This window comes from Cupressus sempervirens, chromosome 10 (assembly GCF_028749045.1).
Source record: "Cupressus sempervirens isolate cs-2001-9-10 chromosome 10, ASM2874904v1, whole genome shotgun sequence".
NCBI classification, from domain to species: domain Eukaryota; kingdom Viridiplantae; phylum Streptophyta; class Pinopsida; order Cupressales; family Cupressaceae; genus Cupressus; species Cupressus sempervirens.
This window is the reverse complement of record NC_143127.1, coordinates 441,738,380-441,753,940: the sequence shown is the minus strand read 5'-3', so window position 1 is coordinate 441,753,940 and position 15,561 is coordinate 441,738,380. Positions and strand designations below refer to the sequence as shown.

Below are 15,561 nucleotides of genomic sequence, written 5' to 3'. Positions count from 1 at the left end.
TATATATATATATATATATATATATATATATATATATATATATATATATATATATATATATATATATATATATATATATATATGTTAAGCTAAACAGGCAATGGCAGGAAGTGGTGCATCGTGTAGATCTCGACTAGCAGGTGATTACGACTCCCTTCCTAACCACATCAGAAATGCCATACAATAAGAGAACAAACATGCACACCATACACATGCAAGTATGGGGTAAGTATCCATAAGAAAACACATGTGATAATAACCATCTAACTAATCATCATCAATAACTGAAAGTTATGTAATAATCATCATGTATACATGAAATGTAGAGTCTAAGTAATCACATCATATATCAATTGAATCCATAGCACAATATCTGATAGTCTCAAAACAATGCTACTAACCATCAACATAAAACTAGTCTAATAATGTTCGACCATGATAGCAACAATGTATCTAGAAAAATGTAAATGAGGGCAGGCACTACAAATAGTAGACAATTTTGGGAAGAATTTGGAATAATAGAAGACACATAATATAACATGGAAAAACAAAAGAAGAATAGGAAATATTTATCAGATGAGATAGAGAAGGAACTTGAAGATGAAGGAACAAAGATAGAGCATTGATTAATGCAAGAATTGGAAAAGGAAGAAGAAATCATAGAAGATGAAACAATACTCAAAAGTATTGAGAATGCATGTGAAAACATGAATAGATTAGGCATCTCAGTCAATCAAGATGGCTTAAAAGTATCGAGATGTCAAAAATAAAAAATGAAGAGAGGAAGAAAGACCCTCATTGAGCTAAGATTAGCAATAGGACAAGAAAAAAGCAAAAAATAGAAAAAGATAAATGATATATTGAATATAGGGAAGGGGAAGTTCCTTCCTAGTGAGAAATGAAGATAACTACATGGAACACTAGGGTTATAAATGCTTCTAGAAAACAACACTTACTAAAGTGCAATTTCACCAATTTTGACTTTGATACAAGAGACTAAGCTAAGCAAGAAGAGGGAATGAAGTTAGGAAAGAAGTTGGGTAATTGGAAAATAGAACTAGTAGAACCACATAGAGCATTGGGAGGAATAGGTATTATATGTAACCCTCAGATAATAGACTTTTGTGTAATAATCATGAACAATAATTGGATGGGGGGAAAGGTCAAAAGCTTTAGAAATAATCTATACCTAACTATCATTAACATATATGGGCCTATTCAAACAATTAATAAAAGAGAAACCTAGGAAGAAATTAGCAACTTTATGGTAATTTATCACATGGATAATTTTTGCATTGGACGTGATTTCAATGCAATTCTAAATTTGGAAGAAAAATATGGTGGAACCCAAACAATATCATAGGTTATGATAGATTTCAGAGAGTGGTTTAATAAGGATAACCTAATGGACATACCTCCGAGCAATGGAAATTATACATGAAATAATAGAAGAAAATACTTATGTCATATAGTTGAAAGACTAGATAGATTCATTTTTAATGGGGAACTTAGTAACTTAAAAGTGGTATTTAATTCCAATATCCTACTATATGAAGGATTGGATCATTTTCCTATCAGAATAACATTTGAAGAAGATTAGAAACCATCAAGCAATTCATTCAAATGTGAAAAAATGTGTGCCAACTTCATGCACGATGTCCAACAGTGGTGGCATCTTAGTACCTTTGAGGGATCCAAAATATATTTCTTTTTGTCCAAACTTAAAATACTCAAAGATATTATACTAAAATCGAAGAAGGAACACTTCAATAATATTCTCAAAGAAAAATTAGAAAATGAAGAAGAATTAAAGAAACTAAATGAAGAGATAATTTAAAAAGGAATGGATAATGACAAATATACCAAAGAGAAAGAACTACTAACAAAACAAGAAAAAAAATTAGCAAAAGAAGAAATATTTTGGAAACAAAAATTAAGAGAAAATTGGCTAAAAGAAGGGGACTAAAATACCAAATTCTTCCACAATAGTACAATAAAAAATATATATATAAATAGAATCACTAAAATTAAAAATATGGAAGGTAATATGGTGGAAGATCCTATAAAAATAGTTGGGACATTAGTAGACTATTATAAGAACATCCTTAATAATTATGAAAGCTCTAATATAATAGCTCAGGAAACTATGCTAAGTGTAATTCCTAAAATAATCTTGGATGAGGATAATAGGTTTCAAGTAACAAACCCTTTACTTTAGAAGAAATTGAAAAGGCACTTTTAAGTCTTAATCCAAATAAATCCCCTAGACCTAATGGATTTCAATTCATCTTCCAAAATTGTTGGGATATCCTAGGTCGCAATCTTTGGAAAGCAATAGAAGTCTCTCACAATGCAGGATCGCTTTTGACAAAAATTAACCATATATTTTTAACACTAATCCCAAAAAAAGAAAATCATGAGGAACTAGGTGATTTTAGGCCAATAGCTCTTTTCAATACTATCTACATAATCTTATCTAATGCATTAGCTAACCAAATAAAAAATGTTTTACCAAAACTCATACTAGAATAACAAATAGGATTTATCATGGGCAGATCTATTCTAGATGAAATTATTATTATTCAAGAAACTATACAGTTAGACATCCAAAAATCTCACGATAAGGTAGATTGGAGATTCTTATGTAAGATGCTAGAAGCATTTGGTTTCTCTAAACAATGGATAAATTTCATATACAGTTGTATCTCTACAACCAAGATATCCTTATTAATTAATGGTACACCAGAAGGATTCTTCAACACATCAAGAGGAATACGGCAAGGAGATGCTAGATCACCATTCCTATTTATCACCATGGACAAAGCATTTGGACAAGCAATCAAAAAAACACAAGAAGAAATGAAAATTCAAGGAATAAATGTAATAGATAACATGCCCAATGTGACACATCAATAATTTGTTGATGATACAATCCTACCTAGGGAAAGTACAAAAGTTGAAGCCCTTAATTTTAAATATATATAATTCAGAAGTATATAGAATCCTTAGGACAAATGGTCAATATTGAAAAATCTAAAAGTTTCTTCTTAAACACACCATCAAACAAGAGCTCTGATCGAGCTTTAGTCCTTGCCTTATGTGGGGAGAATGGAGGAGGGTTATACATACAACCAAATCTATTTTTTGGTTTAATCCATGGAACTATAAATTGATTTCAAAAGTTGCTACAACTTTAGAGAAAGGGAGGAAGTTGACAGTTAAAAAAATAGAATTGTGGAAGTTTTCTATTTGTATTTTGAAATTAGTAGATTTTCAAATTGCACAAAAATAGCACATATAACATATGAATAAGTATGTTGAGAAGACTATATATGTAAAACTATCATATTCTATGCATTATACATGGAGTAATCTGATTTACATTGTTTGTATTAAGGACAGTTGTGATGTTGATGTAAAATGTAAGCGGTGTTTCAATACTTATGAATTTGCATTTCCCTTGTCCAACATAACTTCAAATATATAAATAATTAATAGTATAATAATAATAATAAAAGTTTTATTTTAAATAACATTTTAATGAAAAAACTATATTCGTATGTTAATATGATCACATTTCCACAATCCATCATAGTTTTGTAAATCAGTTTCTCAATTAGATTGTGTGGAGATTTTTACCATCAACATTTCGAATCACACTACGTGATCCATCATCAGGATGAGAGAGCAAGAGATGTCAAACAAAGTCTAATGTTTGATCATTTTCATTAAACTAAAGATAAATAATATTTTTGCATATATATATATATATATATATATATATATATATAAAGACAAATAAAATCTAAAAGCTATTTATATCCTCATAGCATTATCACAACTCACATTGCATCTAGGCTCACACGTGTGAAGCACACATCCTAGTACTAATCCACTTATAAAGCTCTTAATTACTAAGTTCTCTCTATAGTTAAACTAATTTTGGATGGCATCCATGTGTGTGTCTCAAATAATCAATATTTAGCCACAAACATAATACATATTATAGATATGTTAAATGCATTTTAAAAAAATTAGATAGATAGATAGATAGATAGATAAGAATTGATATAGAAAATGAAGTAAATAAAAAATAATTTTAAAATAAAATAAAGATATAGACATTTGAAATATAGTTTCTCCTTTTGTAAAAGACTATATGGCAGCATAATTCCTTCAACCTCAAACCCTCAGACACAAACTCGTCCTACCTTTGCACTTCCTCTTCAGAGGATTCGAATTCCTCACCTCTTGGACCCCACCTACATGGTGAGTTGAAATATGGCGAAAATGTGGATGATGAGTGGTTTGTAGTATTTCTACTATATGAAATTGCGCGCAAAATACCATATGTGTCTACCAGGGCATGGGATATAGATGGAGAATTTTTACTGATAGAAGCTGCCTATGCCATACTGTGATGGATTAAACTGGAAAACAATGCCAACCGTATATTTATCTGCCATGGAGAGCTCCACATATTGCCCTTGCCTACTTTTCCTGCAAAGATTTATCGCCTTCCCGTGAGACCTTCAATGCCAGACTCCCTCTATGTTCTTGCCAGCGGTTCTGTGGAAACGAGAGCCAATGATGTTGTTCAGGACATTTCGAATGCATGGGTTGGGAGCTTTCTGGTGAAAACCATGTAGAATATGCATAGGGTTCGAGTCTCTGTGAGGGTTGCCTAGGTTTTGAAGCATGAGCCGCAGTTGATTTCTAAGGCGGTCGAGGGTTTTTATGATAGGAATGTGGATTCCATGAAAGTTGTAGCTAAAATGAAGAATTTTTTGGGTGACAAGGAGATGGTGGATGTGTGTGTGAAGATGTCCAGGGTGATGTATGCACAACTTGTGCAGCAGGCTTCCTCGAACCACAAATGCATTCAATTCATTCCTCATGCAGGCTTCCTCGAACTCTTGTGATACAACATCTACTAACTCTAATAAATTATGACATTACAACATTTATTGCATCCTTATCTTTAGATTTTTTGAATATTTTCCTATTTGAAAAAAAATGAATTAATGTCCATGAAAATGGCCATTAACCAATAAGAAAAAAAAGATTTTTGTTCCATTAAATAAAATTAAAAATATTCAATCTACAACTTTAGGAAATGATGATTTTTTCTTGATAAAGAAATGGGAGGGGGGTAAATAAAAACATTAGTTCCCTACCTTATAAGGTAGGGACTAATAAGGAAGATGATATTTGTAATATAATGGGTTTCAGAAAAGGAACATTCCCTTGCAAATACTTAGGAATTCATTTAGAGAAAGGTAATGTAGGATCAAAAGTTTGGAACCCTATACTGGAAAAATTAGACAAAAAATTAAAAGTTGGGAAGGGAAATGGTTAACTAAGGTGGGAAGAGCGACAAAAATTAAAGCAATGTTATCTTCTAGTCCCACATACCAAATGTCTTATCTCCCTTTGCCAAAAGTGGTTTAAAAGAAATTGGATTCTAAGCTCAGAAATTTCTTCTAGAAAGGACTAGAGGACAGTTAAAAACTAGCCTTAATCAAATGGGATAATATCTACAGACCAAAAGAGGTGGGAGGGTTAGGAATAAATAACTCCAATTAGCAAAATGAAGCACTGGGAGCCAAACTAGTTTGGAGAATGTATCAAGAAAAAGAGACTAAATGAGCACAAATCTTGTACAAAAAGTACCTTAGCAATATTGATCCATTATCAATCTTTAGGACTAGAAATCCACCTACAGGATCCTCTATTTAGAATTTTATGCTACAATGTCGCCCCATTATCAATAATAATATAACCTAAGATATAGGGAAAGGCAAGGAGGCCCTATTTTGGGAAGATTCTTGGGATGGACTCCCATCTCCTGACAAGTATAATTTTTCAAATACAATGAAGGAAACTCTCAATAATTTATGAGCAACACATGTGAACGAGTATAAAGAAGAAAAGAAAGAGGAGGGAAAAGAAATATGGGAGTGGAAATCGATGGAAGAAACAAATTTAACCTTGCAAGAAAAATAGGCATATCAAAACTTTCTTTTACAAGGACAAATTAATCATAAACATAGAAAAGATAAGCTAATTTGGGGAGCATCAAAAGATGGGAAATATAGTGTTAAAAAAGGCTATGAACTCATCACTAATTCTCAAAGATGGGAAAAGATAAATTACCCTTAAAACTATGTTTGGACTCAGCATGTATTCCCAAGGCAGGAATATTCTTATGGGTTGCGATGTATAAAAGAATAGTGATAGCAGATAGGTTTACAAAAATGGGATTTGAAGGCTCGTCAAGATGCATTCTATGGAAAAAGAATTCAGAAAGTGCAGAACATTTACTATATCAATGTCAATTTACAAGAGAAAGTTGGAACTGACTTTGTCAAAAATTTAATTGGATTACAACATTACCCAAAAGTTTGAATAATCACTTAATTAGTTGGCCCACCTCTCGAGGTACGAAAGTATACAATAAACTATTGAATATAATTCCCTCCATTTTGTTATAGGAAATCTAGAAGGAGAGAAATCGAGGAATCTTCAACAAAGCTGAAATGATCGTACCTTCCTTCCTCAACAAAGTAGAGGCAAGTATCATAGAAGGCACGAATAACAATCTCAAAAACATAGTAAAGGAAGAAGGAACATTTTCATATTGGGATGTTGATATGCATAAAAAAATGGACCAATCTAATCAATCCCCCAATCGCACATGTCAATAATAATAAGCAAGCTCGAAGAGATTGTAGATGGGAACTTCCTCCAGTACGTTAGGCTAAATTAAATTTTGATATAGCTTCCTGAGGTGACCTAGGTAAAGTAGGTATAGGTGTATTATCTTATCGGACACAAGAGACTGGATTTTAACATGAGCAAAATCATTAGGAATCTCAACAAACAATGTAGCATAAATGGAAGTGCTAATGTAGGGACTTAGTATAAGCTTAGAATCAGACATAAAAAAGATAATAATGGAGGGAGACTCCCCAATAATATTAAACGCTATTAGGAAGCGTCATACTACAAAGTGGAGAATAAACTCAAAGTTTGAAAACATTCTTCCCCTTCTAGATAAGTTTGAGGAAATAAGAATTCAACACATTTATAGAGAATGTAATAAAGATGCATACCTTTTAGCCAAAAAAGGAGCCAATGGTGAGGAAATTTACCTTGCATATATTCCTAAGTAAATTACCCACACATAAACATTGTCTAAGAATTTCATAATCTCCAGAATTTAAAATTGAAAACTCCTCTCCCTATGATTGGTATATCTACATAGTTAAAATGTAAAGGCAAGTTGAAAGGACCAATAAAATTAAGATGGTTTGGAAAATATTGAGTATTTCATACTTTAGTCAAAATTTTCACAAGGAAGTATTCTCCAAAATGCGCTTCAAATTATTTTGATACATTACAAAGCATTTCTGATATCTAATGTGAATCCAATAGTATTCCTTTTTCCTCTATTGTCAATAAAACTAACCCAATGGAGATGGATTAAATCCCTTCATTAGAAAAGAAGACTCACAAGAATAGAATAATATAACATTTTATGGGGAATAATGCAATAACTCTATATTTCAAATTTCTCTTATTGGAACATGTTACAACTTATCTTGATTTATTTAATTTCTCTTATTGGAACATGAAAAACTCATTTTAAACTTCCTCAATATAACAATTTTAAAAAAAAAAACTATACTATTTATAGATTGCTTACATTTAAAGATTTTAGACCAATATCCTAAATAACATTAGCATCAAAATACACTCATAAGTCACAAATTTAAATTAAAGATACCTTATTAAAGTATTTGAACACACATATATAGGAAATTCAAATGGTAAATACTAGTAATATTTCCTAAAGAAAAAAGTTTAAAGAGGGGAAAGATTCCTAGATAATAGATCATTAATGGCATTTGAGGACTAATGTTAAAATATAAGCTTGACGTGTTCTTAAGATGTAGGGAGCTGGGAAGGAAATTCATACCAAAAAAGAAAAATTCACAATTGAGTTGGTAAGAGGATTCACATATGGCTTCACTTTGGAAATCCAAAAGTGTAGAAATATCTAAACCAGATCTCCATTCAATCGAATTATCAAAGATGTAAAGGAAGGAATGTTTTTCTTAGACCTTAACTATATTGAGGGTATATGTAAATAAACTAAAATAAAATAGTGATAATATAGCATGGAATGAAGTGTAAAACAGATAATGTAGTAAAGAAGGGTTTGTCCTTTGTAAAGATATGAAACTAGGGTATGCCCCTTTTATTTATGTAATTTGTACAAGACTCGGGTCTCAGGCTAGACTAGAGGTTTTCTTCTCTATTCTTTCCTACCATTGCCTGTTTGAATGGAGATACTTGTAATTTTATTCATTTTATTAATATAATTCATAAGACTTTGGTCATTTACTTATCAAAAAAATAAAAAAAGTCTCGGGCTAGACTGGAGGTTTTCTTCTCCATTCTTTCCTATCAGTGCCCATTTGGACGGAGACTTTGTAACTTTTACTTTATTAACATAATCTATATGGCTTCGACCTTTTACTGATAAAAAATGTAAAAAAAAATTAAATACATTAAAATATTATAATATTAAATTTATACCTTGAAAGCTATTTGGAATTTTTAACTAAATTCTACAATAACTTAAAATATAATTAGCCGATGGGCTTTAACATTGGGGCAAAGCCCACTGGAAAAGTCTCATGCTGGTGCTTATCTATGGCAAATTGAAAAGTTTAATGACAATTTTTTTTATTGATGTTATCAGTATTCTACACTTCCCCGTGTTTACTCCTTTTGTTTAATATTTATTTTATTTTATTAAAGTTGTTCCACGACAATTTATAAAGCTCCAAACTAGGAGACTTGCCTAAAATTAATTCTTTTAACACTTTATAACATTAAAAGTTGTTGAATACATACATTTTGATGGGAATAAGATGGTTACAAATTATGCTAATCAAAAAGCATGGGTTCTAGATTATAATCAGAGAATAAAAGCGATAATTGCAAAAGAACATCAATCAAGTTGAGCTTGTTGAAGAGACCCGACCCCTACCTCCAGCTTTTGCAAAAAAAAAAACATTTTCCAATATGTGAAAATACGTTTCTAAAATTGAAAGAATAATATTAATCTTCACATCTCTTGCTACCACTTGAATCATTCTTATCAATCTCTATTGCAATTAAATTCATCATCACAATAGTTGATTTCTATGCACTTTGGATTTATAGGAAATAGTAACTTCTCAAACAACACATTCAGCTTCAGCTTCTTCTTCTTGACGAAAATAAGGAGCCACCAAAGATTCAGATTTGCATTTGGATTTGCAAACCACTTCAGGTGATCATATGTCGTTGTAAATCTCTCTAAATTTATAAATTTAAACATAGCCCTTAGACCCAACCCTCCCATAATTTGCTCCATTCCTTTGTTCAAAGTCAATATTTTTTCTACCATTAAAAGGTAAGGGTTGTTTCCTACAAAGGTTATTATCATGTCTAAATTATAAACATGAAACCCTGAGCTTTGATATGAAAAGCTTGTTGCTTGATGTATAATGCAAATTAGGGTTCACGATGATTTTTTTAATTATAAAATAATTTATCTAGTTTTATTTCTACTCTTATAATTGGTTCAAATATAGAGGTCAATTTATGTGGGGTCAAATTATTTTTTCTAGCAAATAGAATATAATTGTAGTACTGAATAATTGTGTTGATTTAAAGGATAATTTTTTTAACTATTAAAAAATGAAAAGTAATATTATACGACCATACCAAGCCAAATTAGTTGTTGTCAACACTGATATTTTTTGGGTCATGGATCACAAACAATGTTATTTTTGGCTTAGGAGGCAAAGCATTTGGAAAAAGAAATAAGACGACAATCATTTCCTAAATTATTCCTCTTTAAAGTAAAAACAAGATAAGTTATTGGATTTGTGGAGTATTTTTTTGATATCGTTTACATATACAATATGTACTTTCAATTTTGTTTGGATAGGTTTTTATTTAATTGATAGAACGTTGTTTTCATTTCTTTCTAGCAATATTTTTCTTTTAAATTTTAATGAATCTTGTAAATAATTTAGTGTCTTTTCTTTATAATTTGTGAAATAAAAAGAAAGAAGGAATATTAAATGTTTTATATTAAACTCTTTCATATGATCTATACTTTTCTCACAAGCGTGAGGCTTGAGGCAACGATGATTGGTGGTTTGATATGGGGAGTGATAAAAAATAGAGGGATGGTGAGAAACAGTGGTTTAAAACAGGTGTCTTGGTTCACAGATGGAATGCCTACAACAATACCACTCTATATGATGAAACAAGAAACATATCAAATTGTGGTGTGAGAAGAAGGCCGAGGGATCCCAAAATAGTGAAAGCATTCCTAAAATCATAAACAACACGCAGTATAATAGTTGAACTCCAAATTTGTATCCTATTAGCTTAACCTTCTAGCATGATACAAGCACTAGTTTTAACTCTATAAATTAAAAATCTTTCAATGTTTAACAACACAATTGACAAAAAAAATATCTTAATTAAAGCATGTCCAATGCATTTGACTATAAACATATTCAATTGTAAATATTAATTAATTAAAATATTTTAAAAATCTTTCAATGTTTAACAACAAAAGTAACAAAGAAGTTAAAGGAGGATACTTATAATAAAGAGGAGAAGAAATGGGATGACACTATGGATGGTACATGGGATTTTGAGGCGGAAAACCCTATCAAGGACCCTTCCCAAGACCCCACCCATATTTCTGCCACTTTCACCCTGTTATCTATTGCTAACCAGATAAACACAAAGGTTGACAAAGCCTCCCCTAACACTATGTATTCCCCTATTAGGCCTAATGGTCTGAAAATCTTAAGGGCTCCCACTAGCAATCTAGATGTGCAGGATAAGAGGAAGTCCCCTGGGAATTGCAACAAAGAACTAAAGATTGGTACAACGGAGGAGGTGTTTGTTACTCCCAAAGATATTGAGGAACTGAAGGATCGGTGCCAAGCGTTGGAGGAAGGGTTCACCCTCTTCTCCAAATTTTTCCTGAAGGTGACACATGTGGCGGCAACCACCCTCCAACTACTGGCTTACGAGAAGGAGGAGGAAGGCCTAAGTAAAGATGATTCAAAACTGCTATACAATTTTCTTGCGGAGGACTGAGCTAAGATTCTGCTGGCTGGGAAAGGCAAGAAGAAAGATGTTAGTTAGTGGTCTTTCCAGTGCTTAGTGTTTCTTGGTTATCTACTGGTAGTTTCTTTTCGTCTAGTTTAGATGGTTTTGGTTTTTCGATAGAACTTGGTTTTGGGTTGTGGGTGGCACGATGTGCTTACCACGTACATGCATTATGTTAATATGTTAAACTATGTAAGTTTTAAGAACATGAACTCTAGTACCTTTATTTTATTGTTGTTTTTGATGTAAAGCGTTTAGGGATTTGTTTAATTTTCTGTTGATTTCTTGTTGATAGTTAAACCACTGTTGTTTTGGGTCAGCCCCCTAATTTTGACTACTTTTATATCAAAAACAACAAAAATAACAAAAGTTTCCTCTTTAATTAAAACATACCCAATAAATTTGACTAAGAATAAATTGGGCCCTAGATATCAATTAATTAAAATATTAAAAATCTTTCAGTATTAACAAAAGTAGCAAAAAAATTCTCTTAATTAAAGCATGCCCTGTGCATTTCACCATATTTGACCATAAACAGGTTTGACCCTATATATTAATTAAGTAATAATAAATAATAGTTAGGGTCAAACCTTGTATGCTCTCGCTTCAATTATTTTTAAAGTCGAGGCACAAGTGAGCAAAAGTCATCATTTATGGTCCGAAAATCAATAAACACTCGTGGCTCCACTACCTTTCCACAACTCCGAAACTGCAACCACTTTATTATCAAAAGTATTTCCAAGTTCCCGATACCGGCGCCTAAGAGTGCGTGTCTAGTTCATTTGCAATTCTTTTAAAAGATATCTCCCTCACAATTATACTACATATTTTGCGTATCCTCTTCTGCGTCACACCGTGAGGCATCCACTTCCACAGTTTCGACGCCTCAATTCGCTCAAAACGCAGAAAATTAGGTCCAGTTCATTTAGCCAATCTATGCTAGTCGTGTCGGTATTTCAACATTGGAAAAAAATACATATTTAATAATGTGGGATTAAAAAACTGCAAACACGAGTTAGTAGTAACCCTCCCCGAGAGGACTCACGGGCTACTGTTCTTCGCCAAACTGGTCTTCCACCTAACCCACTTACCTTCCATCTCTGACGTATATTGTCCACCTCCTCACTCAGCAATGCCCCGCATATCCTACCCCACTTTACACAAATGGCCCTGACGGATTCCTCCGGAAAGAGCAAATCGCTGGACAATCCCTCCGCCAAGCCCATGTCGAAACTGGCCGTGGTTCTGCTCATTCTGGGCACAAACATCTTCACCCTTCTCTTCTCTGGTCAATTCAGCAACCTGCAAACCCTCGCTACTTCTCAATCCTCCGTAACAACAACCCAACACACCCAATTCTCCGACCCCGTCAATGCCCTCCTAGCGAAGCTCAACAGAACAGAACAGGAGCTCGTTGATCTGAAAGCCGAGCTCAAATCATCCAGAGACATCTCGGAGAAACTCCTCGCCCGAGTCGCTCAATTGCATGAGTACCTCAACACGACAGTGGTGCAGGGAGCCGAAGGCAATACGGAAGCAGATTCAGACGACCCATGGCAGCAATGGGCAGGAACAAATCAGGGCTCTCTGCCGGCGGAGCTCCGGGGTTTCATAGATCCCCAAAAGTTGCCCCTGGGTTATAACCCTAATATTGGGTCCGACACCATTTTTCCCCCAATCGGCCATGCTTGTGCGCTTCTTAAAGACGATTTGGCCAGATATATGGACTACAAGCCCGGCGAATCCTGCCCTGATGATGAAATTTTAGCCCAAAAGCTCTTACTCAGGGGCTGTGAGCCGCTCCCCCGCCGCCGCTGTTTCCCCCGCAGTTCCCCCAATTATAAAGAACCCTACCCGTTTCCCAAATGTATGTGGACTACGCCGCCCAATTCCTCTGTTTTCTGGACTGCTTATACTTGCAAAGATTACTCCTGCCTCATCGACAGGAAAAACCAGCCGGGATTTGACGATTGCAAGGATTGCTTCGACCTCAACCACCGGGAAAAGACCCGCTGGCTTAACCCTGGCGGCGAGCTCGATTACTCCATTGATGAAGTTTTGGATCTGAAAAAGGGCACGATTCGTATCGGACTTGACATTGGGGGCGGAACGGCGACCTTTGCGGTCAGGATGCGGGAGCGGAATGTTACAATCGTGACTACTTCTATGAATTTCAATGGCCCTTTCAACAGTTTCATTGCTTCAAGAGGAGTTGTGCCGCTCTACATCACGGTCACTCAGCGGCTGCCGTTTTTTGACAATACCCTGGATATTGTCCATTCCATGCATGTTCTCAGTAACTGGATTCCTACCCAGCTGCTCGAATTCATACTGTTTGATATTTACAGGATCTTGAGGCCCGGTGGGGTTTTCTGGCTGGATCATTTCTTCTGCATTGAGCATCAGCTGGAAACCTATGTGCCCATGATTGAGAAATTAGGGTATAATAAGCTCAAGTGGGCTGTTGGGCGTAAGTTGGACAGAGCAGCTGAGTTGAAGGAGATGTATATATCGGCCCTCTTGGAGAAACCTCTTGAGAGGCACTGATAAACTATTAGCAGGGCACTTTGCATAATAATTTTAGTTAGTGGGCTAATTAGGGATCCAATTTAACTGTAAGCTTATGAAACTTTCTTTTTTTTGTTAACAAGTAGTTGTCAGATCGATATTCATGTTGATGGAGATGTTTTGCTTGACTGTCTCTGTTGGTGTGTCTATTGGATGTAGTATTAATGCACAAATCAATGTATGGAGCTTAATTGTCAGTGTGGGTTTGCCCTTAGTTGTGGCTCTGATGAACTCACAGTTGTTGCTTTCCTGATGCCGAATTAGGGCATATTTTTGTTCTGTAATTTATCCTCATATTTTTAAACTAAGAAGAGCTCTGTTTCACACCTCTACTTTCTAAGTGCAAAGAAAACAGAGGAAGCGATAAATGTATGTTGGAATCTATTCTGAATCTTTTGCCAGTATTATCTCAACCTCATTCTGCTTAGTATAACATTGATCTAAGAATTTAAGAGTTTATCAGTTGTTGCTTCATCAACGCTTTGGATCTATCATCAGAATTGAAGAGTGATTTTTTTTAATACAATAACTGATGAATCTTGCTCACTATTAATTTAAGAGTTCTACAACAACAAACAGTTAGGCATGCCATCAGGAAACTCGAATCAACTATATGCCTTGCCAGTTGTGAAGGAGGCTGAAGTATGAAAACCCTATCTAATAATTGTGGCTCATGTGCACACGGGGAAATAAATGCACGGAGATTTTTAACAACTATTTTGGCAACGTCTATACAGCCACGAAAATGCACTTCCTTAGGAAGGAGAGGACTTAGAATTTTTTTTTTGAAAAGTTAGAAAAAACAATGTAAAGGGAGTGCATTTTCGTGGCTGTAATTTTGTGGGTCTTGCATTCACTATAAGCAAATTATAAAACAGAAAAGCTACTAAATGATGGCCGCAGAAAGGAAAATTGACCTTCAGTACAACGTCACCAAGGAAAGTTGATTTTCTTAGTGATAGCTTAAAATTACGCTTAAATAAATCTCCTTAGAAATGTCTTAAGTATGGTCTGGTCAAAATCTGATTTAATTATGTCTATAATTAAATACTTCAACAATTAAACTAAAAATATCAAGATTCAAAACAAAAATTCATCCTGTTAAAGATTTACTTAAATATATAGACTAAGTTTTTGAAAAAACATAAATTTCCGACTTTAATTATAAAAAGATATCTGATGCAGTCATACAAGAACTCGACTACCAGTAGAAGAGGTCTACTTATTTATTCCCTAAAAATTTATTCAACTTTAAAAGTTCAACAAAAATCTTACAATTTTGTCTATTAAGAACAGTACTGGCTACCAGCCCCGAGTTCCTTAAATTCACCTTTTTCATAGCATTTGAAGGCAAAAGGAGGAGATTTGTAGGACAGGTGGGTGAGGATATTAGAGTATTTTTATCATAGTTGAGCGTAAATTTTTCCCTGCATGAAAAAATTAGTAAATTATATGTGCTAAAATGTGAAAACTATGAACATGGATTCTTAAATTAGGATGTGAGGATTACAGAAAGATCTCTGTTTGATTAGCCTCTGTTAGAAATCTGTTTTTTTTTAAAGATAACTAGAAACTGATGGCTGCCTACAATTCAATTCCATCGGGAGGACAGTAAAATAACAGCTGATTGAAAGTAAATCATCAAACTTAATAAAGATCTACTAAAATTTATAACCTTATAGAATCCATCCAACCTACAATGCCATTACTTTTTCTTTCAAACCACATAACATCACTAAAATAATTATGAGCAAGTATTAATCTTTCATTTGTGAAGATTTTTCTGAACTATTTGTG

The 15,561-nt window shown here is 33.7% G+C and overlaps 1 protein-coding gene across 1 annotated transcript; it reads left to right on the top strand.

Annotated features, from left to right (window-relative positions):
- The first annotated feature begins 12,039 nt into the window (after positions 1 to 12,039).
- On the top strand, positions 12,040 to 14,096 carry LOC149534613 (putative methyltransferase At1g29790). The gene has a single exon (XM_089804858.1). The coding sequence runs from the start codon at positions 12,361 to 12,363 to the stop codon at positions 13,741 to 13,743; it is 1,383 nt and encodes a 460-aa protein (XP_089660984.1). The 5' UTR covers positions 12,040 to 12,360; the 3' UTR covers positions 13,744 to 14,096.
- The last annotated feature ends 1,465 nt before the right edge of the window (positions 14,097 to 15,561 follow it).